This window comes from Chenopodium quinoa, unplaced genomic scaffold, assembly GCF_001683475.1.
Source record: "Chenopodium quinoa cultivar QQ74 unplaced genomic scaffold, ASM168347v1, whole genome shotgun sequence".
In the NCBI taxonomy this organism is placed as follows: Eukaryota; Viridiplantae; Streptophyta; class Magnoliopsida; order Caryophyllales; family Amaranthaceae; genus Chenopodium; species Chenopodium quinoa.
The window spans coordinates 2,542,013-2,564,556 of record NW_018743199.1 but is presented as its reverse complement, the minus strand read 5'-3'; the positions used below and the strand labels follow the sequence as shown (position 1 = coordinate 2,564,556).

The window sequence follows — 22,544 nt, the reverse complement described above, 5'->3', positions numbered from 1 at the left end:
ATTTTGTTTAAAAGAAAGAGGTCTAAAATTGTTTCTTTTTAATGTAATAAGGAGCTTATTTAGAGTGAGCATCATTACTAGGGTAGAGTGCCATGTGACGTGTAACAATAGAAAATACTTGAGCTTGAAGTGTATATAACTAGTGCATGTATCACAATTTGAGAGTTATAAAACTTAAGGGTTACAGACACTCTCTTTTAATCACTTTTTTTATTTAACATTAAGATTAACACTTTTGTCACGCCATGATAATTAAAATCAACATATTATACAAAGCATATTTAATAAGACCCGATGTGATAATGTATTGTATATTTTTATGATAAAAAATTGAGTAATGTAAGCACTTGGTAATTTGTAGAATAAATACCTCCTCTCTAGTTACTCTAATAGGAAGTGAGCTCACTGTTAATATAATAGAGCATCTTGTGGCATATCCAAGAAAGTGGGCGGTTCGTTGTTTTGCTTCCAAAACTACGGACATACACTTGTTGTCTCCAATGATTTAGATACTCTCCTATCTATCTATCTATATCTGGTCCTTTTTTTCACGAACCAATTGACAGTAACTGTTCTCAACTTTATTACCTTCTTGAATTGATTTGAAACGAATCATATATTCATGCTGTGAAAGGAGATGGAGCTTTGTTTTCAAATTACTACCCAATTGAAAGATAACGGTAGGATAATACTATTACCACTTGAATTATCCCGGTATTATGCTTCCTTGATCATTTGTAAATAAGGAGTAATATTCATATTGTCTCAACACCTCATAATCAAATATATATACTATAACATAATTGTATTAATGAGTTTTCATATATTTTCCGTCACTCTATTAGTAGTAAAGCCCTATTCTTTTGATCTCCTAAGCATAGGAGAGCAACTTATTTTTATATTAAGCGCAGCAGAGCAAAGCAGGTAGGGCATAATAGATCAGAGCAGACCACATCAGTTCAAAAGAATAGGGGATACTTTGTTTTTCTCGTTACTATAGGGATATTTTGCTCTTTTTCCAACAACTTTTGCTTAGGGGATACCTTTGATTGATGGGGTGTGTTGAGCCAAGGTCCGATCAAACCACCCCAAATCCTTGTATAAATTTTGATTATGAGACTGATGAAGTACTTAATTAATTTTTAAATGAAAAAGGTACAACCCATTGCAACTAATAATATTCCTAATGATCAACTCACCTAATCAAATCCAATCTAAAACAAACAGAAAAATCTTAAAATAAAAACAAAGTAGAACTAGTCAATCTTTTTTCTGCCTCTACTTTTGTGAAAAGGTGTGAAAGATAGTTAAAAAGAATGGTTTATCAAAAGAACCCAAGTGGTGAAAAAGGAGATACTAGCTAGATAGATAGAAATTGACATATTATTATATCATTATTGTTATAATTATTAAGGTTTAACAAGATATGTTAGCATTAGCATGCAAGATCCATGCATATCCATCTTAAAAGCAGAAATCATCCTATATACAATTATCTCGTGAACCATGCAATATGATTTTGGTAAGGAAAAAAAAAAGAAAGAAAAGATAACATAATGTTGAAAGGACATGCAATGTAATCAAACAAATGAATCAAATGTATCATATCAAGACAAGAGGACCCGACCTTAGCTTTGTTTAAGATGCATGTGCATAAATTGATTCCCTTTTGCTTGTAACTTTGTGCTTAAATGAGTGTTAGATGTTGGGTTCATATCTTCGACAGATCTATAAACTTTGTTTGAATGTTCTAGATGTTGATTTACTTGGTGTTTATTTTCAACAAAGTTGAAAGAGACCATAGGTTAACAATATTTTTTCGCATTGCATCCAATCTTATTTATACTATTATGACAAAAAAAATCTCGTATAAAACCCTTGATTAGGCAATGAGCTGTTAATTGTTTGTTTGATCCTAACATGCGTATCTATTAGTTTTGGTTATTTGAGATTTGATTCAATTTTCAAATTTGTCGCAAAGAACAATAATTCTCTCCTCTTATATATAAATAAATTAAAATTTTCATAAAAAGCATACAAAAGCCGGAGTGGAAAATGTGTTGCTTTGTTCAATCAACTACAGTTATTTGTTGCAGTGCTTAACCTATTGTAACAAATAAGAAGATGAATTAATTAAAATTTTATGAGGCTTAATTGACTACTTAATACGTAATATGATGACACAGAGTCTATTATCTCATAAGAATGAAGATACGATTGATGATCGATCATATATTGGTGTGTCCCAATATACTCAGTATCCTCAATTGGCATTTGGCACCATATAAAGTATAAAAGTATTGCTTTCAAACAATAGTTCACAAACAAAAACATCATTAATTCATAAAAGCTACATCAAAATAAAATTGAAGGCAAACCACATTGTTTTTGTCTTGTCGATATAATAACGTACTCATAGACAGCACATAAAAGGGAATTAAAGTCGGTGTTCTAAAATTAATTGATACAGCCATGCATGCATAATACCATCCACATAAAAACTGTTAATAAATAAATTTTCCAAAATAAATTGACAGAATATTCTGACATAATCTTCATTGAAAAATTCGTCAAATTCTTGCTAGAAATTAGAGGAACATTTGAAAAAGTGCAAGCTACGCCAAAAATCTTTAATTAAATTTAAGGGAGTACATACTAGTGTACTGTACTAGCTACTGTGTTTGTGTTTGTGTTTTATGTTTTGTGTTTGTGTTTATGTGTTTGTGGTAGAACCAACCGTAGAAGGTAGTACTCTTCTAGTGTGTTGCTTAGTGAAATGCATCACTCATTGGAGTCAAACTTCTATATTCACCTGATGTCACATTGTCATCCACGTCAACTAGTTGGCCTCCCTTTCTTCTTTAGATTTAATGAATTTATTGGGAGGTTACCTTACCTCTAGGGCAAAACCCTAAAGTTCGCCATCAACCAGCCACCCTTTTTTCCGTGAAAGGAATGTTATGATGACGATGATGATGATGATTGGAAGTAGAGGATGTAATTAATTTCTTGCACAACATTATAAATTGAGATAATTTGAGTAATTTTATGTTTTATCTTTATGTGTATACGCTTTCACCTGTGATCTATGAAACTATGATCACATACTAACATTACATTTATATGTATGCTAATGTGCTTTCAGTGGGAAAGAGAATAATATATATAGTCTTACTATTTACTAATTAGCATGAGATATACTCAAGTGGTTGTATGCTTGTATTATTAAATGGTTTGATGGAACTTCCTTTAAGTGATAAAAAAAAATGTTAATTATAGGGGATATAAATAAATAAGAAGCGGGTGATTATATAACGACACAAATGACATTTTAATGACATGATGAGACTAACCTAATTCATATTTGAAGATGTTATAACTCGATCATAATATTTCTTTATATCCTTAAATTATTCATATCCTTAAATAATACTTCAACATAAAAAATACAAAGTGACTTGAGTCTTATGAAATAGGCGTTGCATGCTCATATAATTATATAGAGGGGATCAGAATTATATTTATTTGCAATATATGGTTAGGAATATATGACCTAGAGTAACCTTTAGGACTTGATTATAAGTTCAGTAAAGTTGAACTTTTTCACAAGTATAATCCTAGTAGTTTATGTACAAGAGCTTTCATAGGTATGCACCATTGCTTCAAAAGAGTAGAAAGTTTTTTCTTGCTACTTTTTAACTGATTCTCTTTCTTTAGATATAGGGCGGCCAAGGAAATCTAAGCAACATGAATACATGATAATTTTGAATTAAACTTTGTGCCAAAATCGGAACATATTCACAACTCTTGCTAGATTTCCTTTTTAGAGGGAATAATGTTTGTGGGATCAATACGAATCTCCATTGCTACATAAAAAGTTAAACATATAGTAAAAGACTAAAAGTTATGCATATAATAGTACTCCGTCGTTCTTACAATATCTTCGAGTAAAAATAAGATTGAAAACCGACAAAACTATCATGATTATATAACTATTTATGTTGTGTTCTCTTTTATCTGAATTTATTTTACTACTAATAGAATCATCAAAAATCTAAGTCGGTCTACATTGTATTGATAAATGATAATCCGATATCTTTGTCATTGAATAAACTAACCTTAACTTTTCAAAATTGAATTCTTTGACTAAAACATTTTTTACCGGGCTAATTGATGTTTGGTAATATCAATTCGCACTCTAATCCATTGACATGGAAATATTAATAAAATTATACCTATATATTTGTTTATTGTTATCATATTTGAATACTGTTATAAAAATTATGATTACAAGTCTTTTATATAAGTTGAAGATAACACGATCATTGAACACTAAAATAATACCCCTAGCACTTTCTATATGCTTATATAGTTATATAGCATAGTTGTTATTACAATCATACATTAGTCGCAAGTCCACATGGCTTGCGATAGCTCTCAAGAAATTAACAACCATCAATCAACCACATGCTGCAACAACAGGCATACCAACAACAAAATCCTTATCTCATCCAAGCAAATATACAAAACTTCCATTATAGAGTAATTATTATACCATGTACTCTAATTATTGGTACAATTTGCAAGAAAATAGTCTGGCATCCCATCATTTATTTATGTACTATTACGTACGGTTTGAGATAAATAACATCCATATGAGTAGAAGTAGAAATACACACCATCACCGACAAGATAATCTTTAAAGGAATATGACATATTAGTGTAAAGGTTTTTGAAGGACAATATAATATCTAATTTTAAAAAAATCAAGGTATGAAAAATGGAATTGGAATGTAGAATTGTTATTTTGTCAAAAGAAATAATTGAGTGAGATTTGCTCCATCAAATAGTCAAAAGAGCATGTAACATCACTTGACTCTTTAATTGGAAATTGAAAGGCGGATCATGTGAAGTCAATTGATCTACATAACAAGAGATGAATATGTATGCTTAATTAGTTTGATAGGATTATAATGTGCATTTCATTGAAAATTTAATTTAGACCAGACAATCAAACAATTATCTTCTTTTAATAGCTTAATAGTTAGATTCAAATCTAATCAATTTTCGCGATATTTGCTAAATGATTAATCCATATAGAAAAGGTGGACTGGATTTCAAACCTGAATCACTAGATTTCAAATAGGGCACTTTGTTATCCAGTTAATTTGGGTGAACCATGCTTAAGCTTATAGCCTCTAACTGCGGGCAAGCTTCCTCCAATTCCTTATAATTGTGACAATTTATTTGACCTACATTATTATTTATATACAACTTTGATCATTAAAATGTTTGATTATACACCGTCAAAATCAAATTCAATACATCAAAAATATCACTTGAGACGAGCGAATTCAACAACATTTTGACTAGGCAGTGATGTATAATATGAACTATGATGTGCTTACTAATACAAGTATATATAAAAACAAATATTTGCCATGCTTATATGTACTAACAAACTTTTCATATGAATGTACTTAAGTCATGTTCTTTTGAGCTTCTGTGCAGATTTCAGCAGAGCAAAATAAAAACTTCTAACATTACATAGCAGGGCTCAGCAGAGCAGAATAACTCAAAAACGGAACCTTATTAGAAAGAAATGAATTTAAAATATAGAAGATTAAAGTTAAAATTTTCCAATTGAATATAATACTCCATGTGTTACATATAAGTAGCTAGCTAGCTATCATAAACCGCTAACATAGACAGACACAATTCACATAAAGCAAGAGACAAGCTGTTAATGTCTCTGATTTTTTGGTTTGAAATTCCCTCAATTATTATTAGTTTAATTAATTAAAGTGACACCCTAAGCTAAGAGAATCTCTACTAAATCTTACACAGTTCCAAACAATTCTCTCCTTAAAATAAAGTATTAGAGTTACCAATTATAAACTGACATTGTAGCATATAGGTATGGCAGATATAGTAAACAATTGTAGTTAGCTTTTGAGTTTTAAATTTGGTGCAAATTTGTCAATATACTTTTTTTGCATGAATAGATTTACTGTACTGTACTTGTAGTAAAAAGTAAGATCAATATTTAGATTGAACTTGAAAATGTGATCCGAATATTTACCTTTAGTTACTTTCTTTGTAACTGACATTGCTAATTTGTTTTCATTTGTAGCACGTAGCCAGTGTAGGTCTTGCTGGTAAAGTAAGCAAAAATACAACAGTGCTACCGACTACCGAATAGGTTTTTTTTTTTATTTAATTTATTTATTTATTATTATTATAATATTTTTTAATGAATTTAAACTTCGGAAATACAGTAAGTTAAAGATACCGGTAGTAAATTGAATAGAACAAGTAGTCAGCACTATTTATTTACTTTTACGTAATGGAAATTGATGTGATAATTAACAATGTAACTTGTGTCACTATGTGTGGTGATAAATTTTACCCTTTTTCTTTTACCTAGTTAAAGGTTAAAAATAAAAAAAGGTCTTGTTCTTTTATATTTCGTACTTATTATGCTTCGTTCATCTTATATCAACTCAAAAGAATAGAGCCTTGAATAATATATCTATGTTTCAAGATAGATATTAAAAAGTTTTTCCTTTTCACATAAAAAAAAATGTCATGTGTCAAACTTGTAAGCATTTTGTTTTTACTCATAAACAAGACACCTTTGGGTTGGATCACTTGGATGTGGATCTACGTTCAAAACATATATCATCGAATCTAATTAATTGTCAGTTAATATCATGTTGAGTTCCGATTTAATAGTTTTGTTAAGTCCTTCGATTATGAATTGATTATAGTGTAAGGCTAGCTAAGCTTCTCAATTTTCTGTAAGTACCTTAATTTAAGTTTAACATTATTCACGTAGATTACTTTGATCAATATTTGTACTTTATACCTAAGATTTGATCAAAGTTCCGCATTGGTATATTTGTCACTCAAGTAGGACATTATTAAACAAAGAGAGGAAGTAATGTTACTAATGTATATGTCGTTTTCCAAAATTTACCTAAAAAGTCCCATGAAACATATCTTAACAAAACAAAAGATAGAAATAGATAAAGAAATAGAGATCAATCAAGGTAGCTATAGTCCTAGAAAGAGGGAAAATCATGGTGATTCTAATTTGTAACGCCGTACAATACTACTCACAACTATTACTCCATACCATTTTCCACCTAAACAATATCCACACAACTCACACTCTCTCTCTCTCCCCCCACCTCTTTCTCTCTCTTCCTTACTCCCTTCTTATATATTTCCACTGTTTTCCCATTTATTTCCAAAAAAATGTGCACAAATTTCTCATCTTCAAATAAAATGGGAAGCAACAATTTTGTTCAAGTTAAAGAAGCCATTGTTATCACCCCATCAGAACCAACCCCTAATTGTATTCTTTCTCTTTCCACCCTTGATTCTCAGCTTTTTCTAAGGTTCACGATTGAGTATCTCCTGGTCTACAATCCTTGTAATGGACTCGATCGCAGGCAATTCTGTTCTCGGATTAAGTTTGCTTTGGGCCGGGCCTTGGTTCAGTACTACCCTCTTGCGGGCCGGGTTCAAGAGAGGAAAGACGGGCCTCTTCAGGTGGTGTGTCGGGCCCAAGGAGCTGTGTTTGTTGAGGCTGTTTCTGGGTATAAGAGGGTTGATTTCGAGAGGGCACCACGCCACGTGGAGGAGTGGCGGCAGCTCTTGTGGTTAAACGTGGATGATGTTTTGAAGGGGGCCCCACCTCTTGTTGTTCAGCTGACGTGGCTTGCTGACGGGGCGGTTGCAATCGGGTTCGGGTTTAACCACTGTTTGTGTGATGGGGTTGGGAGCGCTGAGTTCATGAACTTGTTTGCAGAGTTGACCCGTGGGGTATCGGGTCGTGGGCCGAGGCCCGTTTGGGATCGGCACTTGCTTGGCCCGTTTACGACGACGAAAGAGTGTGTCCGTTTTAACTCAGTGAGTCATCATCCCGAGTTTAACCGAGTTCAGGACTGTTGTGGGTTCATGGATAGATTCTCTACTGAGAAATTGGTCCCAACTTCAAGTGTCTTTGTCAAGTTTCACATCAACCAACTTAAAAGACAAGCTAATCTACTCAACGACTCACCAAATTACACGTCGTTCGAGGTTGTTTCGGCCCATATTTGGAGATGTTGGGCCAAATCATTAAACATGCCCTCAACCCAAGTCCTAAGGCTAGTTTTCAGTGTCAATTTCCGGAACCGATTAAAACCGGGTCTACCCGTTGGGTTTTACGGAAACGGGTTTGCGCTCGCGTGTGCGCAAACCACGGTTAAGGACCTAACCGAGAAGGGGTTGGGTTATGCAACGGATTTAATAAAAAGGGCTAAGGAAAGAGTGGATGGTACATATGTAAGGGAAGTGATCGAGTTAGTGAGTGGGAATAGGACTAGCCCAGACTCAGTAGGGGTGTTAATATTGTCACAATGGTCAAGACTTGGGCTAGAAAAGGTTGACTTTGGGCTGGGTAAACCAGCCCATGTAGGGCCCATTTGCAGTGATAAGTACTGTTTGTTATTGCCAGTTCATAATCAGAGGGAGGCAGTCAGGGTGATGGTAGCTGTCCCTACAAGTGCCGTTGACATGTACCAACATTTATTAACAAAACCTTTCTCTTCTAATTAAGAAGTTTTCCAGCATAATCTTTGTTTAATTAGAGTTAGAGTTTCATTAATTAGATTGCTAATAACGATTTCATAACTCGAATAACATAGGCACAAGTTTTGATTAATTACTAGACTTAGTTTGTAATTGACCGTCTTTAATTTTGGTGTGGGTTTTGTTTAAGATTTTTGTGGTAGGATTACCTAACTTGTTGAATTTACAATCTAATCCTAATGACTAATTATTTGATTAACCAAGTGTGAGATTATAGTTTAGTAATGGCCAATTGAGCATGTTGTCTTGTAAATTTTGTCATTATCTAGGGGAAGACGAAATTAATCTATAATTTATTTGAGATTTAGATATAAATAACAACGCAAAGCTTTCTATTGTGGGCAATTAAAGAAATGCTTACCTTAAAATCCATACAACCTAATTAAATCAGAATGAAAATGATGCAACTAGTCAAAATTATGTACTACGGAGTATATAAAAACAATTGGAAAAAGTCATGATACTTTTAGCATATTTGGTTAATCAATCGGTAGTGCTTAGTGCCGGTGCATTAAAGACATGCAACTATGCAAGTGATATGTGCATCAGTGTATAGACGGCTCAGTTACAAAAGCACTTGTCCTACATTGTACAAAAAGTAATGGTTATACATTGATACGGCGGTGCAAGGTCATGTGTTGTGCCAGTCGGTATGCATGTCATGGTCGTGGCTCGTGGGGGCCATATAAGAATTGAGTCAAGAAAATATTATGACGTGTCAATCTCACTAAAATATGGCTCGGTCACTGGCCGCCCAAATTGTGCCATGCTAGATCATATCATTCTAATAGTTTTATGACAATTTGTTATAAGTTAAAAATAAGTGGATTGGCAAGAGGATTAACTCATCATGCTCGTACTGAGGTTGTGACAAGTTTCGAAAATATGTGTCCATGTATAGCGCACTAACATGTCTTTGATGTCAAGTCATATTAACATTAGTTATCCTCGTGCTTTGACTGCTTGCTTAAAATAGCTAAGCAAATTAGTTTTTTCCTCTTACTACACTAATCTTGCTCCCAGTCAATCAGGTCATCTTAATCATAAATGCGACAAACTAACGCTTCAAAAAACGTACAAGTTTGTGAACACATTGAGTATTGAACACCCAACATTTGACACAATTTTTAAAACTACAAGTCCAAGACATGGTAAAGCCCAATATGCTACATTTAGATCCAATGTGCTAGAATTGTAAATGTAATCAATTAGTGATTTTTCAATTTGTTTAAGTAGGTTGTAATCTCACATGAAAAAAGAAAAAAAAAAATCACTATCTAACTAAGGGCATGTTCTCTTACGTTGAAATTCAGTTCAGCTCCTAATTTTCTTCTCTTATAAAATATTCATTTCAGTTAAGTTAAGTTCAGTTCAGTTCAGCTGAGTTCAGTCAATGAAAACAGGCCCTAAGTTAGTGCCATTCAAGCTGGTTCATTCAATGTTGGGAATTATGGATATTTTGTTGCAAGTACATATGAACATCTTATCCTTTGAGTAGTTTATCACTCATAAAAAAACTTCTTGTTATTTTTCCTGATAATTAGTTTATCACTCGTTAAAAAATAATAATTAAAAAAAATGATTTTCCCAATTATTTTTCATGTTGTTTACTAAATATAGCTCCTTAAGTTTGGATTGACCACTTATCATATCTATATTTGTATTAAATTTTTCTTCAAACACCCTCCAAAACAAAATCAAAATAATTTAAAGTTAAGTCAAATAGTAAAGTAACACTAAAACATTAAGGCAAACTATTATATAGAATTTAAATATGGTTAATTAGTTTAGTTAGTTGATAAAATTATCATATGGAATAGTATTGATCAAATGCCAGAATCCATTGTTTTCATTAGAATATGATTGCACAAGATATTTTAAAATTTTGATCATTGAATCATTTTGCTTCCAGAGTCTTCGTTTGGATTGGTATATTTGGGTGCATAAAGACAACTAGAGAAGAATAAAATCTCAGCTGAATCTTTATAATTAGATTTTATAGATTAAAGTTGATGATAAGTTTATGTCCAATCGTGAAATTATGATTGTGGGTCAACCACTATGCTTTTCCATTAAATAAACCCACACAAAAATTGGTACGGAAAAGAATAAAAAAGTATTAGTGCAAAGAAAATCAAGTCAGAATATGTGATAAATGCTTATAATGTGGTTAGTTCATTAGATGATTCTTTATGTTGATATTACTTGTATTAATTAATGAGTTTATATACAATCTATAATTTTGGAAGAAAATCCCGTGCAAATTTATGATCATGCTTTGTACAAAGCCTAGTCTTCTACTCAAAAGGCCAAAACATATACATGTTTTCATAAAATCTATTTCAAACTTTGAAGCGATATTGAGCGTTAATTATTAGAGTCGGTTTGGTTTATTTCTGTTAATATTGTATTTATGTTAAGTTTATCTTATTAGGAGTTTTAGGCTAATTAGGTTTCCTAATGTATTGTGTATATATATGTGTTAATTATCAATACAAAGGTTAAGCCGTTTTCTCCAGATTTCCTTGAGTTTAACATGGTATCACAACCTCTCTAAATTATAGAGATTTCTTTTCGATCCTGGTTTGTTCATCCTCGATTTTTTAATTTCCGCATTAATGTTCTGAGATTAAGGCTTCATGATTTGATTTAATTTCATAATTTCCATTAATTTTCTGGTTTATTTTTCTCGAAATTGGGAATTCCTATCCCTAATTTCCTGAATTATTTTTTTTTACGATTGGTGGTTTATTTCTGAAATTGGGTGTTGCTTTGGTGGTGCTCACTGTGTGTATTTGGTGCGCATATTCTAGCATGCTATTGTTTGTTGTGTGCTGCATTTTGTGGGTGTGTGGTGTGTTGTGTTGTTGCGTGGTGCATAGTTGCGAGGTGCTGCTCAGTTGCGTGACTGTGTTGCTACTTTGTGTGTGTTATTTACTGCACGCTGTGTTTGTGTGTGGTGTGTATTCGCCTCGCTGTGTGTGCCTACGTTGCTACGTGGTGCTGGTGTGTGCTGTAGTGCGTCGATTTTGCGGGATGCTCTTATTTGTGTGTTGGTTTTGCTCGTGTCTTGGTGTGATGGCTATCGGCAATGATGGTACACCCCCTCCACCTCCTCCTAAATATGAGCCTTTCACTGATTACTATCTTCATCCAAGTGAAGGCTCTCAATTGGTGATTTGTCCCGTGTTGCTTACCGTCGACAACTATGAAGAGTGGTCGAGGTCAATTCGCAACAATCTTTGGTCCAAGAGCAAGCTCGGGTTTGTTGATGGTTCGATTGTTCAACCCGATCCCAAGCATCCTGATTTCTGTCAGTGGGGTATTGTTAACTCTACTGTTGTTGCTTGGATTTATAATACTCTTGATGTTAGTGTAGACACCCATTTGTGTCTCCCCAAAACCAAACTCAGTGATGAGTGCCTTTCGCGTCGAATCATAATCGAATGAAACGAAAGTGTGGAAAGTCTAGTGTTGCGGAAAGTTTTATTTCTTTTCTCTTCTTCTTGTTTTTGAAAACTTTATTTTAAAGAAAACAGCCAATACAGTTTGGTTGGTCCATGATATGGGTCCAATAATGGTATAGTTGGATGGGGCTTGCAAAGACCTTTCCAACGATATATTATAAGCCCAATTCCGATGAATATTGAGGAAGTTATGGCCAATTTACTAAACTGGGCTCGGTTTGAGCTTTATGTACGACTCAATGATCTAGGGGAGGGCCTAATATAATTTATCATTCCTAATGCAATTAGGAATGGTTTTGGTCTTCTAGAATATTCTAGAAGGTTCTTTTCATTCCTAATTCAGTTAGGATTCTTCAGAGTTTTAATTAAGATCAAATAGCATTTTCGACTGAAATTATATTATTTTATCTTCCAGTACGGAAATTTATTAGAATTTCGAAAACGTGTTAAAAGTCGGTTTGGCGTCCAACCCCAGGCCTTGGCGCCTGGAATCGGGATTGGCGCCAGACGCCAGCATTGGCGCCTGGCGCTAGCCACTGGTCCTGGCGCCAATGAGCCAGGGCTGGCGCCAAGGTGGTTTTGTGGTCTTCAGACTCTGTTTTGATAAATTATCTTTTTTGGACAATTTTCTCTATAAATATCGTATTAAAAACTCCGTTTTCAATCATCAACTCTCTTTATTCACCAATTTTAATCTACAATTCATTCATCAATTCTCTTTATTTTTACAAATCATTCACCAATTACCATTCATCTAATTCTTCGCAATTCATTCATTCATCATCTTTCTTTCATCAATTTTCATATAACATTAATTCTTTAGTATTCTTTTCTAAACTTTGCTTTTTAACACAAAATTCCGCATTCACAAGATCTAGAAACACCTAGCCATATTCGAAGTTCCCTTCGCCCTAGACGTGAAAGGTTTTAATTTCTGAAGGTTTGGTCCCAAATCTCTCTTTCAATTATTTAATTTAATTGTTTTGATTATTATTTTCCTTGAAGTTACTAACGTGTGTATTTTGTTATTAGAAAGAGGTACGAGGCATCCAAGTAAGTACTTTAATTGGTTTTAATTGATTTATGATGTAGAAATCATGTTTACATTGTTGTTATGATATTCCTAGTATCATGTCTAGGGTAACTTTAATATTAAATATGATTGCTATGATGCCTTTTATTCTCTTCCTAATATTTATGATTATTAGTATCATGTTAGGGTTAAAGATTTGATTTTTATTGCTTAGTGACATGCTAGGGTTTGTTATTAATCTTGTTAGTATCATACCTAGGATCTTGCTATGTTTATTATGCTTTAACATGATTATAATTTTAATTTATCATTATTTTCATGGTGATTGTGATTATTTATAATTATTATTCATGATGTTGATTATTTATTATGTTGCTTGATATGCATATTATTTTATATTGTTATTGCTTGAACACCTTTGATGCATGTTAAAGGGAATTGGTACTTGCAATCACGCTTAATAAGATAATTAATAATCTTGTTTAGGGTTAATTGTGATTATAATTCAAGTGATCGCCAATAATAGTTTATTTGTGCATTAATATTCAACCAACATAGATAAACAGGTTTAGGGTTAATCCTATTGATTGCATGTTAGTCAGAAAGCGCACATGAATACGATCAGAATAAAGTAGAGGCCTATTATTAAGGCAGGTTCAATCTCTTTTAGGTTGGATTTGTACCTTCATCCCTGGACCCTTATTTGGTTCATGACCTTATGGAGTTGACGATCTCTTGGATCGTTAAGGGGTGTGACCTTCACCTCGTGAACGGATTACAAGTTCCTTAAAAACTTGTTGGCGACTCTTTTGCTCTATCTTCTTCCCTTTTGGACGCCACCGTACTTTAGTGTATGATCACATTGAAATTATTCCCTACAGTTAGTATTCGTTCTACTGTTATTATTCCTGATGATGCAAAAACTCTGTGGGATGATTTGCGGGATCGTTATTCTCTTGGTAACGGTCCTTGTATTTTTGAATTGAAACATGATATTGCTCATTGTAAGCAAAGAGGTCGATCTGTTGCAGTTTATTATGGTGAATTAAATAAATTGCAGAATTTATTGTCTAGTTATGTGAAATTTCCTGTCTGTACTTGTTCCGCTGCGAAAGAATATGCTAAGTTGCATGAGAATGAGTTATTGCATCAGTTTTGTCTTGGTTTGGAACCTAAGAAGTTTGGTTCTGTGGTGTCTACTTTGTTGATGAGTGATCCTTTGTCTTCTATGAATGCTTCTTATGCTAAGGTTGTTGCTGATGAGTGTAAGCAATCTGTGTCTGAGGCACATGAGACCTCTTCTTCCTCTATGGCTGTTGGTTTTAATGCTACAGGTACGGCTTCCGGTCGAACTTCTGACCGGATAGAATGTACTTACTGTAAGAGGTCTGGTCACGATAAGGACCATTGCTATCAGCTTCATGGCTTCCCGGGTGGGGGTCGTGGGGGACGTGGTGGTCGTGGCGGTCGAGGAGGTAGTGGTGGTCGGTCTTCTGGTAAGGGAAAGGGTGAGTTTGCCGGTGCTGCTGGTACTTCTCGTGGTAATAATGAGCCAGTTTCTGATTCTGATCGTGGGAGTGTTCCTACAATCTTTGATGCTCAATGGAAGGAACTCATGTCTGCGGTAAAGGGTGCCAAGTCTGGTTCTTCGACAGATGGCAACAAACTTGGTACGTATAATTCCATTGAATGGCTCATTGATACTGGAGCATCGAATCATATGTCTGGTAATATTGCTCTTTTCACTGACTTACATGACATCTCTTCGCCTGTTGGTTTACCCAATGGGAAGAGCACGACGACAACAAAGGAAGGACGAGTTATTTTGTCTAATAATTTAACTCTTGATAATGTTTTATATGTTCCTGCTCTTAAATGCAACTTGTTATCTGTGTCTCAATTATTAGAAAAACAATGTTATTTTATTATGTTCACTGACAAACTATGCATTATTTAGGACCGCAGTTTGAGGAACCTGATTGGAGCGGGGGTACAATATGATGGGGTCTATATTTTTCGTCCGGTTCGTGCTCGGAATCTGCAGGTGAACAAAGTAGTTATTTCAGATGCAATTTTGTTATGGCATAGGCGTCTCGGGCATCCGTCAATGCAAGTTGTGAGCTCTATTCCAGGAGTTTCTAGTAGTCGTAGTACTCATAGTAGTAACTCTGTTTGTTCTTTCTATTGTGACATTTGTTTTATGGGGAAGCAACCCCGAAACTCTTTTCCGTTGAGTATGAATAAAGCATCTGAAATTTTTGATTTAATTCATTGTGATATTTGGGGTCCGAATAAGATTGTTTCTAGTTGTGATGCTCGTTATTTCCTAACCATTGTCGATGATTTTTCTCGTGCTACTTGGGTGTTTTTGATGGCCGGTAAGTATCAGGCTTCTCAGTTGGTTCGTGAGTTTTGTGCTATGGCTAAAACTCAATTTGACAAGAAAGTGAAGTTGGTTCAAAGCGATAATGGCCAAGAATTTATGAGTTTGGGGTCGTTCTTTGCTCAGAAGGGCATTCTGCATCAAACATCGTGCGTCGACACGGCTCAGCAAAATGGTAGAGTTGAACGTAAACATCGACACATTTTGAATGTGGCTCGAGCTCTTCGATTTCAAGCAAATTTGCCCAAGGGTGAGTGTGTTATGATGGCGGTGCAGCTCATTAATCGCACTCCGACTCCGGTTTTGAAAGGTAAATCTCCTCACGAGTGTTTGTTTGGTCAAACTCCATCATTGGATAGTTTGCGTGTTTTTGGTTGTCTTGCTTATGCTGCTAATCGTCCTCGGATTAAGGACAAGTTTGATTCACGGAGTCGCAAATGCATTTTTGTTGGGTACCCTCATGGAAAGAAGGGGTGGCGCCTTTATGATTTGAATACTAACAAATTTTTTGTTAGTCATGATGTTCAGTTCTTCGAGGACCAATTTCCGTACCTTGAATCTCTTCTCGATGATAGAAGATTGTTGTGGGAAGCGTATTTTTCGACTCCGCCGGTGTGGGATGAATATGAAGATGTTGATTTTGGCATAAATGGGGCGTATGTGGGGGATGAGCCACCCGAAACAGCCCACCCCACAACCGGACTGTGGCAGCAGCATGCACACCACACCCGGGTTGTGGAGTCTGCTGCCATCGCCCAGCCAGCGCCCGAGCACGCAAGGGCTAGCCAGCAGCAGCGTGGCAGACCCCAGCAGCGTGCAAGCTGCACTGCCACCCCCTGTCCAGCAGCAAGGCAGCAGCAGCGAGCAGGCTGCCCTGCCACCCCCTGCCCAGCAGCAGCACCTGCGGAAGACTGCACCGCCGCCTGCATAATCACTCTCTTAGCACTTAATTACCTATTATGCTCACAATTTCATGTTATGCTTGTTAATTTTACTCAAAAACAGGAAACAAATCAATTATATAGGAATCACCAACTTTAGTAGGCCCTGTTAGCCCATATCAGTTAAATGGGCCGAATCCTTGCAAAGATGATAAAATAAGTAATAAGCAGACTGCATGCACTTTATTTGGCCCAATAAACTCAATTGCTAAGGAACCCACAATAAACTCCAAAAGTTCATTAACCTTTAGCTCAATCCATCTTCAATTTAATTTAATTTTAAATTATTATTTAAATTAAAATGTACTCGTGCTAATCAAAATTACACTGATAATTAAAACAAATCAAAAGGGTGTCAAATGAAATATCGCATTTACTCATGTGTTTAGGTAAGGTACACCATAGACCCCTTAAAAATATCTCCAAATCAAACAAAGCTTTTTATAGGGATATGATTGTGAAGTTAAGCATAAAGATATAAAGCTACCTTACACTTTAAATATGAGTATAAAATAAGGTAGTTTGACGAAATATGAAATAACACCCACATTATTATAAGTTTATGGAATCAAAAGATTTTGTTGATCCTGAATAATTTCTTCAACAATAGTAAATGCATTGTTCCATTCAATTCCCATATAAATGGTTGGTTATACCATGTGAAATTGTGATTATTTCACCTAATAAGACCTTTGTATTCTTTTCCAATCGTTTGATCGTCAAAATCCTGTGTTTAGCATGAATATATTCTAAGTTATGTATGATTGTTTGATATGGGCTACTTGCTTCCAACACCATAAAATAATTGACCCATAACCCATACATATAGAGACACACGTGACGCCTACTAAGTACAATTATATTTTGTCGCGATTCGCATAAAACCAAGTTAAGGAATTCAGAGACTCAGTATTGTATATGTCATAAGTGGTAGTTTAATTTACTAGTACAAGTGTTGATTAAGCTAATTAAACTGGTAATTTGGCATCAGTTTCACCTTGGATTTGATCGATAACGTGGATGATAGAGAAGGACTATATATGATTCATATCCACGTTATCCACATTCCTAAAGTATTAACCAAGCTGTGAAGCTGCAATACAGAACATCAGTTATTAATGGGATGCATGGATCACACGAAAATGCTTTCTTTGACATCAAGAGATTTTTTGATTCTCTGGGGAATTTTTGAAGTCGTGAACATTTGCTATAGCTGCCTAAGACCTTGAGCATGGCTAAAGCTCCTGTGAACCCAGTAAAATCAGATTTGTCAAAAAAGTTATTAGCAACAAGATGCTTGGGAAGACAATTAACTATGCTTAATTATTTAATATTGTAACAAATTTGTGTTAAGAACATTACTTAGTTCTCTACTTTTAACTTGCTGGCTAAGGCCCTTTATAATTCTCTTATATTGTGTTTACTTTTTGGTGGTTGTACCTTGTTTATACATTTTTAAATAGGCTGGGCTGGGCTTAATGGCCCATGGACAAGTTCGGCCCATTTTGGATTAGCCTTGGCCCGACCCGACCCAGCCCATTTCATATAAAGCCCAATCCGGCCCGGCCCGTTGAACAGGTCTATATATGAAAGATACTCTCTACGTTTCATAATGTTAGCATATATCAATGCAAATCTTTGATTGCAAATATGTTGGGTTGACAAAGAGTATTTAAAATTTACCCAACATGTTGAGTGAATGAAAGAAGTGGCCTAGATCCCAAATAATGATTGACACAAATTGATCACATACGGCATACATGCATGATTTTATGTTGATGTTGTAGGATTAGTTTCATTTTGTACATGTTGTGTATGTACATACATAATGGTCACATTACTCACATATATAATTGAATTAACGTGGTGTGTAAATTTAAAATGGTCAGCGTGTGTTAACTTGGATCTATAAATCATCAACATGGGTAGCTTTCGTGGACTGAACAGAAATAAATCAAACAATAATGCACATAACAATCTAGAGAAATAAAATATCCTCTTCAAGTTAGTTGACAAATAACTTGGAGATCGACCATGCATACAACAAATACTATATCGTCGTATATGTGAATGCATGAATATAATTGTTATATATACATCCAGATGTACAATACATTCATGAATATTTTGTTCTCATTTTAATGATTGTTATTAATTATAAATCAAATAAAGATTAAAACCTAACTTTGAATTAATTGGGTGCATGTATACCTGGAGTATATAAATTATTTTATATGAATATTGAAAACAATTGTAAAAATGGAAAAAGGTGGGCTACTAGTACGTGGTTTCAGATATTTAATTTGTCAAATTCGACTGCGCGCTGATGATTTTAGGCTTAGGAAACAATAAAAGAAAGATGCCTTATCCTTTGAAACGAAGCTTATAATTTGTGTGGTGTAAACAATATGGTATTCATCTTCTTCTCTTCCTCTTTCTCTTGTCTCCTTTCCGAGTTACGAGGCTCTGCCTGGCTACCACATGCCTGCCTTTTGGACCACCTTAATTTATCCATTTTACATTGCATTATTATTTCAACTATCTCTTGTTATTATTCTTGTGATTATAATTCAAGTTGGAACTTGGAAGCTAAGCGGTGTTAGTTGATTAACCCTTTGAGTTTGAGCTTCTAATTAACTAAGCTACCTATTCGTAGTTTTGTCAATCGTCATTTTCTCTAATGGAGATTGGTATATATGAGAAGATGCTCTGCATATTGTTAGTTAATCTAGCTACTACAAACTACGGATTTGGTATGTTAAGAGGATTACAAGAAATAATGATATCAACCGAATTTGAATTTGGACTAACACGGCCTCAACCTTAATTACTCGTATTACTTACTATTATATTATTTTATAAATTTCACGGAGTATATTTTAATGACTTGTGTGTTCGTGAGTGTATCTAGTCAAACTATGTCAGATGAAAAAACCTGTTGTGGTGAAAGTACTAAAAGAAATGAAAAGACTATATAGTTCGTCCTCGTACCAAATCCGTGAAATTCTGACTTTGCCGCCTGATAACATAGCAATTTACACACAATAAGGTATGACAAGTGATGAAATATAGATGATATGATATTGCTGGTGTTTGGGTCCAATTTAGTCCAATTGGGCCTAGGCGTTAAATGGTCCAATTAAAAGCCCAAGGTCAAGGTTCATCTCTCCAATTGTGCTAAAGTCAAAGATCAGTCCTCAAGGCAAGCCAATTGGGCTAAGGCCCAACTTCTCCATATATGCAAAGGTATAAAAGCCATCAATATTACATTTGTACATTCATTCAAGCAAAACCTCAAGCAATTAATTCTCTTGCATAATGTTCTCTTTCTACACACTGTACTGATTTTAGCATCGGAGGGGCCTTCCTCGGCAACACCCCCGAGGCTAGTTTACGTGTGTTTACTGTGCAGGAAACCTTCGACCCAACATCACTTGGACCGAATCCAGTCTTCTCCACTTCATCGGACCTTCGACAAGGTCCCATTGTTTTCACCCGAAACAATTTGGCGCCGTCTGTGGGGAGAAATTTCAAACATCTTTAAGCCAAATTTCTAACCAAGATCATCTTGCAATTATCTTAGTAGCAATGGCTAAGAACCGCAAGAGCAAAGGCCTCCGTCAAGGAGCAGGCGAAAAGCCTAAAACCCCTACACCATCACCCTCGTCGGACCGGAACTCTCTCAAGGGTGCCAGCTCGGGGGGAGGATCATACAGGGAGGATTCCCTTTCTCCCGTAATTCATAACTCTCATCATAGGCCGAGTCACTCTCGGTCTAGCAGGGGTGAGTCCGATCATAGGACACATTCAGTGCCCCAAAGCCAACCATCGACTGTGCGCTCTCATTCCCATACTCGGCCGAGGACCCCTTTGACGGGGCCCAGCTCGGAGGAGGTGGCAAGAGCGCTGACAATGCTCATGGAGGCAATGAGGGCACAAAATATGCCACCACCTCGTGATCGAACTCCTCCGCATACCCGGCATCAACGGAGGAAGCTAGACCATGATGGTGGGAAGCTTCCTTCCTTCCGGGAACTGGAAGAGTGGGAAGAGGATACCTGGAAAACTGAAAAAGAGAGGAAAAAGAACCCTCAATTTTTCAAAGGATCCTCAACCTCCCGACCAGAAACGCATAAGAGCAGCAGCTCAGCTTCTCGCCCAGAATCTACTCACCGAGAACAACCTGAGACTGTTTGCCGAAGCGTCCTCGACCGACTCGGCGGCAAGGAACCGAGCGTGCACAGTCGCCTCTCGTTCCCTGCGGTCGAGGCCCAGATTTCCCAGCCAGGGACGAAAACCACTCCTACCTCTCTAAGAGGGCGGAGCGCGGTCCCTTCGGCCAGGAACAAGGGCAAGGCCGTTATGCTACCCGCCAGTTCGCCATTCGAGCAATGGATACTGGAAGAGCACGTGCCCACGGTTAAAATACCGTCGCACATCACATATGACGGGACCTCGGATCCGAAGGACCACGTGGCCTCGTATGAGACTCATATGCATCTTTGCCCCAGATCCGAAGCGACTTGGTGCAAATATTTCCCAACCACTCTCAAGGGGGTCGCGCAAGCGTGGATCTCCAAGGGAGTAAAGCAAGGCTCCATAGCAGGGTGGGATGATCTGTCCTCCAAATTTAGGAGCAAGTTTTCCACGGCAAACCGCCGAGAGAAGACTACTGCAGAACTCATGAGTCTGCAACAGGGGGAAACCGAAAGCCTCCGAGACTATCTGACCCGTTTCAGTAACGAGTCATCCAGCGTCTCTCAGCTGGACCAGGGGGTAGCCGTTTTTGCAATGCAGAATGGCCTTCAGCCCGGGAAGTTCCTAGACTTCATGGTCATGCATACCCCGTAGACCTTGGAGGAAGCTCTGAATGCCTTGGATAAGTTCATCCGAGCCGAAGAATGGAACAAGGCGAAAACCCAACCTCAATTCGGGGGAAGGAAACAAAAACAAATACCCTTGTCTGAAGGCCAAGGCCATAAGGCAAAGGGAAAGTCAAAGGCCTCGGAGCAATCTTCGGCCAGCGACCCAAAGAAGGAAAAATCTGCCTCATACACAGGCAGATACGAGTCCTACACTCCGCTCTCTCTTCCACGCGCCAAAATTTGCAGCGTGACGAAGGAGGAGCAGAGTTACCGAAAGCCGAGACCACTCCCAGAGTGGTATTAGCGAAAAAATAAAAATCAGTGGTGCGAGTTCCACGAATCTCCGGGACACAACACTGAGGAGTGTATCCAACTGAAGGACCAGATAGAGGACATGGTCCGGAAGGGATACTTGAAAAAATACATCGCGGATCACCGCGAGAAAAAAGAGTCCGGGAAGTCAGCAAAGGACTCTCGGCAAGACCTCGACTTCCCCCGGAAGAACAGTAAAAAGCCAGAGGGGAAATTCTCTCCGATCAATGTTATCTCGGGAGGAATATGCTCTCGAAGGGAGCACAAGCGACACCTTAGGGATTTGACTCACCAGGTGAACAACGCTGACATTCAGTCTCCCCAATCGCCGGTGCCGAACATGACGTTCACAGCCGCCGACTGTCGGGGGGTAACGTTCCCTCACGAGGATCCGTTGGTGATCATCGCCACGGTGGCCAACCACGACGTCAGTAAGGTCCTTGTTGACGGTGGCAGCGGAGCAAACATTCTGTTCCGAAAGGCCTACAATCAAATCAAGCTGAAGCCCAAGCACCTTACGCCGGTACCCTACCCGGTATCCGGGTTCAACGGGACTTCAACTTATCCAGATGAGAAGGTGACACTTCCTATCACCATCGGCTGCGATGAGGCAGCCAGGAACGTCATGATTGAATTTTTGGTCATTGACGCTCCTTCAGTGTACAACGTGATATTGGGGAGACCCATAATTCATGAGATCCAAGGGGTCGTCTCAACTTATCATCAGCTGATGATTTAGGTCTCAGACGCTGGCTTCCCCGAAAGGATACAGGGCAACCAAAAGGACGCCCGAAGGTGCAACTACCTCAAGCCATCCAGTAGTCGCCCAGATGACGACAAGGATGAGGAGGAGAAAGAAAAAGAAAGAGAGCCAAGCACAAAAAAGCCGAAAGGCCTAAGTGC

At 36.7% G+C, this 22,544-nt stretch overlaps 1 protein-coding gene across 1 annotated transcript; it reads left to right on the top strand.

Moving 5' to 3' along the window:
• Positions 1-6,984: 6,984 nt before the first annotated feature.
• On the top strand, positions 6,985-8,839 carry LOC110733468 (fatty alcohol:caffeoyl-CoA acyltransferase-like). Its single transcript, XM_021913521.1, has one exon. It carries the CDS (start codon positions 7,261-7,263, stop codon positions 8,605-8,607), a length of 1,347 nt encoding a protein of 448 aa, XP_021769213.1. The 5' UTR covers positions 6,985-7,260; the 3' UTR covers positions 8,608-8,839.
• The last annotated feature ends 13,705 nt before the right edge of the window (positions 8,840-22,544 follow it).

Coding starts and splice junctions, on each gene's coding strand:
- LOC110733468 (XM_021913521.1), top strand. CDS start 7,261: ATGTGCACAAATTTCTCATCTTCAAATAAAATGGGAAGCAACAATTTT.